Source organism: Thunnus maccoyii, chromosome 6 (assembly GCF_910596095.1).
Source record: "Thunnus maccoyii chromosome 6, fThuMac1.1, whole genome shotgun sequence".
NCBI lineage: Eukaryota > Metazoa > Chordata > Actinopteri > Scombriformes > Scombridae > Thunnus > Thunnus maccoyii.
The window spans coordinates 21263627-21272294 of record NC_056538.1 but is presented as its reverse complement, the minus strand read 5'-3'; the positions used below and the strand labels follow the sequence as shown (position 1 = coordinate 21272294).

General features: G+C 41.1%; 1 protein-coding gene and 1 long non-coding RNA gene across 6 annotated transcripts; one reads left to right on the top strand and one right to left on the bottom strand.

The window, feature by feature from the left end:
- Positions 1-355: 355 nt before the first annotated feature.
- On the top strand, positions 356-4117 carry LOC121898907 (P2Y purinoceptor 13-like). Of its 4 annotated transcripts, none has more exons than XM_042414425.1 (5): positions 356-832; positions 1109-1136; positions 1831-2032; positions 2124-2513; positions 3106-4117. In XM_042414425.1, the coding sequence occupies exons 3-5, from the start codon at positions 1850-1852 to the stop codon at positions 3565-3567; spliced, it is 1035 nt and encodes a 344-aa protein (XP_042270359.1). In that variant the 5' UTR covers positions 356-832; positions 1109-1136; positions 1831-1849; the 3' UTR covers positions 3568-4117. The 4 variants fall into 4 exon arrangements, with proteins under 4 accessions (XP_042270359.1, XP_042270358.1, XP_042270357.1 ...); XM_042414424.1 differs by having other exon boundaries at positions 1007-1136; XM_042414423.1 differs by having other exon boundaries at positions 356-1136.
- A 65-nt stretch (positions 4118-4182) lies between these two features.
- On the bottom strand, positions 4183-8637 carry LOC121898908. 2 transcript variants are annotated; one of them, XR_006096572.1, is made up of 4 exons: positions 8368-8637; positions 6440-6536; positions 4753-4892; positions 4183-4659 (listed from the first exon to the last, which is right to left on the bottom strand). It is a non-coding gene; the product is annotated as an uncharacterized LOC121898908 (long non-coding RNA). The 2 variants fall into 2 exon arrangements; XR_006096571.1 differs by having other exon boundaries at positions 4183-4892.
- Positions 8638-8668: the final 31 nt, after the last annotated feature.

Genomic DNA, 8668 nt, shown 5'->3' with positions numbered 1-8668 from the left:
CTACGCTATCCCCATCTGTCAAAATTTCCTGGTCCAGATCCAAGAAAAGTCACACAGGAAATCGTGTTGTGTAGTTCTCAGAATGCACTATTTTTATCAAGAAAGCACAAAAGGGAATAAAACTCTAAGAAAGCAAAGTTTAATCAGATAGGAGGGGAAGGAAAGGTTCAGTCACTTATATTGTATTTATGTGAAATGTTGTATTTGACATGTTACAGATTATAGAATTTAGAATAAAGTTTAATTTAAAGTACAAATTTAGTCATAGTAAAATATAAAAATAATTTAAAATAACATTTTTTTACAAACTTGTTAACTAATCTGTTAACTAATCTGCCTCTTCTGTCGCGTCATAGTTGGCATTTATGGTAAAGTTGAAGAGAAAAACAAAAACACATCATCTGAGACGTCAGTGGCCCATATACATGTTGCCCACAGTATACATTCTTTCCCACTAAAACCACAGCTTTTGTTTGTGCCTCGCTGGCTGCTGCTGCTAAGACCGAGTCTCATGAAGAGAAAGGACAGAGAGATAGAGGTGGGGTAAATAAGCTGCAGAATGGAGGGAGGGAGGAGCAGTGGGGTGCAGGAGATCTCTAGACCTTGAGTGTCGAGAAATGAGTCCATGGCTTTGGTGTTCGCCTGTCAGCAGCTACCGAGACTGACGCAAGCCAACGGAGGCAGGAGGACTGGCACGGAGCAGAACAAGCCTCTCAGCAGACAATTGGAACAGGAAGCAAGGAAGGAAAGGGTCTTTCACCCGGAGGAAGACTGGCAACCTCATTGGGATTGTGACAAGACAGCCACACAGTAGCTCCAGAGACCACCCATTGTAAGAGCATCAAACACACACATTTAAAGGAAGGGAGAGAGAAATACTGAGAAAGACCAAGGCTGAAACCTCTTTAGGTCAGAAGTAGTATTTCATACTTCTTCATTAATAAGAACGATAGTATAATTTGAGAGATTCTCAGCTGCATTTTTCCTCTTGTTTTTCTTACTGTAGGTAAGAAAGGGGAAGTGGAATTGGTTACTTCCCTTATTTATACTTTTTGAAATACTGTGTTTTTTCACTGCTTTCCTCATTGTTCTTCACATGCTTCTACAGTCACAGACGATAAGGACATCATAAGAAGGTAAGACTCAAGTACATCTTCAGATAAAATAGGGAACTGAGAACACAGATCACATAATTTGCTCAACAACCGTTGTAACAGGTCTAATTAACGTTAGTGTGCACAGACAAAAGTTTTATTGTATATATTCGTTGCCATAGTACCTGCTCCTGCCCTCAAAGTTATTCTAAGCTGTTAAGGCTTTCAATGTAAAGGCGGCACATCCTGGAGATTTACTGCAATGGCATGTTAGTGACAGAGACGGGAGGATATTTCACAAAGAACAAACACAGTAGTCGTTGGAGGTTTCATCACTGCGTATTCAGTGTATCTCTACATTTGACTTGTTGGGTTGCTTTCTAAATGTAGTATAGCATAGGGGTTACACTGTATGCAGTGTGTGCATGAAATGTTTAAATTTAAGTTTACTTGTTGGATTTAAAGACAAAGAAATACTTGATCATTCAGACTATAGTCTAGAAGATAAACTAGATAATTAAATAACTCATCGTCAATAATACACAATAAGTCGTAGCTCAGCAGCCAAAATGCTGTAATCTTTCTGTACATATTTAGCTTTTGGTGTTCCCTCTTCATATAATTTCTTTATTTCTTCATATGAATATCATCTCTGTCTATTATACCTATTGTATGTATCAATGCCATCATTATTAATGTTATCATATCATCTCTTCTTTCTCTCGACCCTTCTAAGGTCCACCGAAGATTGCAAGATGAACAACACCCTGTCCAACGCCTCCATCAAGTGTGTGCGTGATACCAGTGTGACAGCTGTGGTTTTCCCCTGTCTGTACAGCGTCCTCTTTGTATTCGCCCTTGTATTGAATTCCCTGGCTGCATGGATCTTCTTTAGCATCCCCAGCACCTCAACATTTGTGGTATTTCTAAAGAATGTGGTAAGACACAGAAGGTTTTGCTCATGAATGTTGTTGTCAGTGCAGAGCAACAAAATAGAAAGAAAAGCTATGTGTGATCCTTTAACAACAGGTGGTGGCCGACTTGCTGATGACTCTGACCATCCCTCTGAGAATCTTGAGTGATGCAGGTGTGGGTTCCTGGCAACTGCGTGCCTTTCACTGCCGGTACTCTGCAGTTCTCTTCTACATCACCATGTACATCAGCATCCTTTTGCTGGGCCTCATCAGCCTGGACCGCTACCTGAAGATAGTCAGGCCTTTTGGGAAGTCGGCCCTGCAGCGGGTCCGTGTCGGTCAGGTCTTGAGTGCAGCTGTCTGGGCGGTGATGTTATCTTTAGCACTACCCAACGTTATTTTAAGTGACCAGCCACCAAAGGTCTCTGGAGGAAAATTGAAGTGCAGCTCCATGAAGAGCAAAGCCGGCCTGCTCTGGCATGAGGGATTCAACTACTTCTGTCAGGTAGCTATTAAATAAATTAATAGTTAAATTTTTTTGGAAATGTGCTCATTTGCTTTTTTGTTGAGAGTTAGATGAGAAGATTGATGCCACTCTTACCTGTCCTTTAAATATGAAGCTGCAACCAGGAGATGGTTAGCTTGGCTTAGCATAAAGACTGGGAACATCTTTTTTGGAATCACTGCTCCCAGTTAAGAAGTAGTCCGGCATGTAACCTTTGTAAAGCCACAGTTTTTTTTTTTTTTACATGTATGTTTTTGTTTAAATTAAGCAAATGAGATAGAACGTGATAGTTAGTGAGCTTTAGGGGTGCTAGTAGGTGGATTTGTTATCTTTGGACCAAACCAGGCTAGCTGTTTCCCTTCTGTCTTGTCTTTATGCTAAGCTAAGTTAACCAGCTGATGGAGAGATATATATTATATAGATAAATATATATATATTAATATATTTGCAGTGTTCACTATCTACTAAATAATTATTACAATATTGACACATCTGACTTTTGAATTTCAGCCATAATTCAAGAGTAGTCATGAAAAAAGTTGTGGGAAGGTGCTGCTTTGTTTAATACTTTGTTGATGTGTATTACTTGCAGGTGGTTTTCTGGGGCACCCTGGCCTTGATGGTGGTTTGCTACACATTCATCAGCAAGAAGGTGTATGAGTCATACAAAGCCTCAAAGAGCAGATCTCAGTCTGCCAGTCGCAAAACCAAGGCGAAGGTCTTCGTGGTGGTGGGGGTGTTTTTCATCTGCTTCGCCCCCTTTCACTTTGCCCGTGTTCCATACACTCTGACCCAAACCCGTAACATGGCGAGTCATTGCCAGGCACTCTACATTGCCAAGGAAACCACCCTGTGGCTGTCAGCCACTAATGTATGTCTGGACCCGCTCATCTACGTGTTCCTGTGCAAGGTGTTTAGGAAAAGACTGACAGCTGCATTCAGCCCTAAGCTCCTCCACAAAGGCGCCATGGAATCCCCAACAGCAACATCAACTCAGCTGGAGATGTCACAGATAGCCCACAGTAACAGACTGTCATACAATGGCATGTCATAGTGACACACTGGACAAAGTACACTGAGACATGTTTAATAACTGTCGAGGCACAGGGATAATTGTGTAATTTTATCTGTCAGTAGCATTTTATTTTGATGACAGAGGATGTAAAAATTCTAAAATTGATGCAAAATGGTCAAAATCTGCTGAAAAGACAATGCTGCATCACAGAAAAAAGTCTGTAAAAAAGTATGAAAGTGCTCATGAATTTCATGTCAACATTACTTCCGCTTCTGATACAGTGCTAACCAAGAACTTTCGCATGTTTGCTAAGTCATCCAACACATCTCCTTAACTGTGCTTACTGTCATCTTCTGCTTCCTTCCTTCTAATCTTGTTTAAACTGCACTTTCCCTTTGCAAAAGTTTGACCAAAAGGGCAAACATCTTGACAGCACATATTCTCAAATGATTACACCACACACACACACACAGTGTGTGGTGTAATCATTTGAGGACTGAACTATAGCAAGTTTATAACAATTGTAATAATACAGCTAAAACATCTGTGTGATATAAATAATAATAAAAACATATTTTTCATACTGTAACTGCATGGTGTTGAAGTTTTATGCTGGAAACCTATTAATCTTTATAATAATACCAGAGCAATGATAGAGCTTATCATTGTGTCATTAGTACATAGCATTTATGTGACCAGAACAGCTTGTTAATAAACATGCCACAATCCATATTACATACAGATCACATTCAAGGTTAGCGTGAGCGGGTTGGACATGAGTCTAAAACGTGTGGTCAAATGGCATTTCTGTTACGTGGGGTCGAGCAGGTGAACCCAAGTGCAGACGCACAGAGGCAAGGAGACAGGGACACAGTAGGACGGGGTATTTATTAAAGCAGGCCAGGGGAAACTAGTACTAGTAGCTGGGAAACTGGGGCTTGGGCTGGTAGCTGGGAACCCGGAGATGAGGCAGGCTGGGGCAAGGGGAGCAGGTCCAGAATGGAACTCGTAGAAGCTGGGTAGAGTGGGGGTCAAGGGCAGGGAAGAAAGGCTGAGGAGACATGGGAAAGGAGACAGGGCAGAGGTACTATAGGGAACAGGAGACAGGGACAGAAGCCAGAGCAGACAGGACTGCAGGGAACAGGAGACAGGGTCAGGCTAGAGAAAACAGGCAACAACAAGAAAACTGATAAATGCAGGAGAAACCTTGAAGCGTAAACTGACTGGAGCAGAGGCTACAATCTGGCAATGTAGATCTGGCAGGGCTGAGTAGAAGCAGAAGTCTTGATTATGGAACGGGTTGCAGCTGGTGGGGCTCTGCTGTGACTCCAGCACACCTGTCTCCACTCACACAATCACACACACTGGGAGAGAGAGGGAGAGAGCTACTGGGGAAGTGGCAATAGATAGGGAGACACAGGACTGAGGCAGGAATCGTTGCAATTTCTGATAAAACCTGAGAGACATTAATGTATGTGCACAGAGCTGAGCTGAGGTAGCAGTGCAACAAAGATGGCCAAAAAGAAAAGAGGGTAAAACCACCTCAACCACCCATGGCTCCTCTAGCACGAGGCTGTTATATAACAGGAAATGAAAGTATTTTTTTAGATTATTAGATACAAATTTTTTTTAAAACATAGGCTTTATTTGTAGCTCCCCTTCTGAAAAGCACTGATTAGAGATGCTTAAGTTTCCTTTATCTTTATATTTACTATTTCATTATCAGTAGTAACTGTGTCTGAGATACATTTTATCATTGTGGGGCAATTGGCCAACAGGAACTGCAAACTGCAGAGATCATGTTGTTGATAAGACTGAATGTAAACCACATCTATAAAGGCCCAGCTAGGCCTGCAAGTAGGGCATGTAGTCTTTCACAATATTGCATATTGCAGCAAGCACCTGATTAATTTTTGAATCGAACAAGAGGAGAAAAAATATATAGAATTGTAATAAATTGACTTTTTCCAACACTGCAACCCCCCCTCCCGAAGACGGGTTTCAGGACATTCACAAACCGGTTCTGCAGGATTAATGTCATACTCCACCTGATTTACAATCGTGTCTGCATGTGGGTCTGATTAATGTAATAATGAAATATGATCTTCCTCCATCCCACCCTCTGTTGGCTACGACAGAGGCTGATATTTGGGCAGGAAATTAATGAGCTACAGAGCGGTCGGAGCGGCGACTGCAGCCAAAGGAAGGACCGTTCGTCACCCTCAGATTAAATCCTCTGACAGATGACCCCACAGTAGTGAATTATGAGAAATTCTAAATGACATTCATGGAAATTAAATAAACCCCACAGATAGTGTTGCCTAGCAGTATGCACAGACACAAGTTGGGGACAGAGAATGGCCAGATAAATAGGAGGCAGGTGGAGGTGGGGGCTGAAAGTGTCATATAGCTGGATCCTTGTGGAGGTCCTGATGGAACAAGATGGTACAGCTTGCATATCAGAGAAATCTGTCAGGTCTATGTGTCAGTGATGCCAATCAGCAGTTGTTTCACTGTTTTATGTCAAGACACCCCAGAGCGTTGGCTTTAAGGCTGCTTATTAAAGCTTTAGGTCAAAAAAGTTATTTTGACACTTTTGACACTCACTTTTCTCAAACTTGAGTTGAGATGAAGGATGTACATTTTATATAACCAAAAGATACATGACTTTAAACTCAGCCCACAAACAGAGCTGGGACTCAACAACATGCAAAACCAAATATATCCTTAACTTTGACATTCACATGGACAAAGTATAGAGAAAAGTAAGTCTTAGGCCACATATTTAAACCTGCAACAATCAATTTTGTCCACTAGGGGCAAAATAACTACAAAAAGCTGACAGACAAACAAAGCAGAAATTGTATTTCTTATAGAGTTGTTATAAGGTTTGCAATATGTGCCTTCTTACATGTCAAGATGACAGAGCAAAATCCACAAGAATTGTCTATCCGGCCAACTGACAAATCCAGTTCAATTTTCACTGTCCTTAGCTGCATCACCACCTCCTGGAAAAAAAACGAACAAAAAAAACAATTATATATAGCTTTCTTCTGCTACTTGCCTGCCACTAGTTGCTGGGCACTTAGCAGGTTTATCAGAGACCGTTTGCACTTTGCAAGAACAGCTGCCTGTTGCTGCTGCTGCTGCTGGAAACAGGGTTACAGAGAGCAGTGAGGCTGAACCATAGATGACAGTCCAGACTTGTCATACAAAAGTAACAAAAAAACAAACAAATAAACCAAAATCCCCAATACAAACATAAAAACCTAACAGAATGTGGGGCCTGTTTCAGAAAACAGGTTCAGCAAACTGTGAGTCTAACCCTGAACACAGAGATAGGAAACTCAGAGCTCTTGGTCTCAGAACAGCTGATTATGTTCACTCTGAGTTAAGCGTGTGCTTGATGAATGAAAAAAGCCATCATCAATGGAGCCCTGATACTATGAGTCACCATGGCAACAGGTAAATAAAAGGCAGAGCCTCAGGAACCAGCAACTGAAGATGAAAAATATAGTTAAAGATTTAAAACATATAGATCAAAGACACAGAGACATGACTGTAAACTCACAGTCTGATCAGTAATAATGTGTTTGCTGATTTGCCCTTGAAAAGGCGTTGAGGTTAAAATACAGTAGATTTTAAATTTTTAGACATCTATTTGTATCTCAGCTCAACAACATTCAGTGACTTTATTTCAGCTGCTTCAACAAATGTAGTAAGTTTAAACATTGTCACTGAAATGCTGTCAAAACGCGTTAAGATTATGCTCCTATTTAAAAATCTCACTTTCAATCTACATTCTGCAGCCGCACCGCAATCCTGCTCACTCAGCATATTAACATATGATCTACAATATTATGGGAATGATGTTCCGTCAGTGCGACCAACCACATGATGAGTGATGGAGATACTTATTCAATTGATCCAACAAGTCTAAAGCTTCATAGAGATTTCTTCAATTTAAACTGAGATTACACACTATGTGCAATAAATATTTCAGGTCAGGAGCTGCTCTAACAAACTGACAGTCTCAGTGTTATAACAGAAGGACATGCGGAGGTTTGACTCTGAGCTGAGGATGAATTCACGCTGTGGAATATTTGAATGTGAGAGAAAAAACTGCTGTTCAAAGAAACAACTGATGCGCATTAAACTTTAACTAACTTTAGAAAGTCCTGAGTAACTAAACTAATATCCAACCAGCCGAGATATAGATTCTTACAGATGGTGAACCTCCGCTACTGAATGCGCTTTGATACGGACTAAATGAATGAGGAAATGAAACATGGTGTCTGAGTCTGTAAGAGGGAGGAGACAGAGAGAAACTCAGAGTTTGATGAAGAAAACCTGCCAGCAGGCAGGCTAGCTTCACAGGTTCAGTCACCTTAGCTCTCTTTCTGGAACTGAAAACCCAGAGTTTCCTTCATCTCAGGGCGAACAAACTCAGTGTTTTCACTAAACCCGCTTTCTGAAACAGGCCCGTGGTGATTTACTCCATATTCTTCTTTTACTCTTCACTTTTGAGATACATTTTTCCTGCTGTTGTTGTTGTTGTTTTACTTTTCTCAGAATAAGGAGAGGAGGGTATTTTATCTCATACTTTCCCATAATTACTACATAAAGATCCCATAACGTTAATCTCATACTGATAATATCATAATGATATGTTGTTTTTAAAATGTCTGTTTTTTTCTGGTAAACGAAGTGCACAAACGTATTTCTAGCGAATCTTATGACTGCACTTTAACCCTGTTATGTTCGTGGTACTGGCTACAAACTGAGTTAGTGAAGGTATTTGTGTTAAAAGTCTTCTCAGAAATCGATACAATATCTTACAGTTGAAGCTTTTATCTGCGCGCGCTCTCGCCAGCCGCTTGAACTTCTCGGCAGGCGCGCGCAGACATAGCACCTGACGCGATGATTTCTTTTTCTAGGATGGCGAAGTCATGACCCGCCCTACTCTACCTCTGATTGGCTTACTGTGGTATTCCTTCTCTAACTCTAACCAATCTCAACCTCGCATTCCCAAACCCAGCCAACAAAGGGAACAAAAACTAGCCAATCAGAGGCAGAGTAAGGCGAACCATGACTTCGCCATCCTAGGAAGAAAAATTGGCGCACCAATCGGATAGCTACA

What these genes read in the sequence shown, in the direction of transcription:
- LOC121898907 (XM_042414422.1), top strand. Translation starts at nt 1,775, where the DNA reads ATGCCATCATTATTAATGTTATCATATCATCTCTTCTTTCTCTCGACC. An exon ending in TGGTATTTCTAAAGAATGTG is followed by an intron (nt 2,033 to 2,123) that starts GTAAGACACAGA and finishes CTTTAACAACAG; the next exon opens with GTGGTGGCCGACTTGCTGAT. An exon ending in GATTCAACTACTTCTGTCAG is followed by an intron (nt 2,514 to 3,105) that starts GTAGCTATTAAA and finishes TATTACTTGCAG; the next exon opens with GTGGTTTTCTGGGGCACCCT.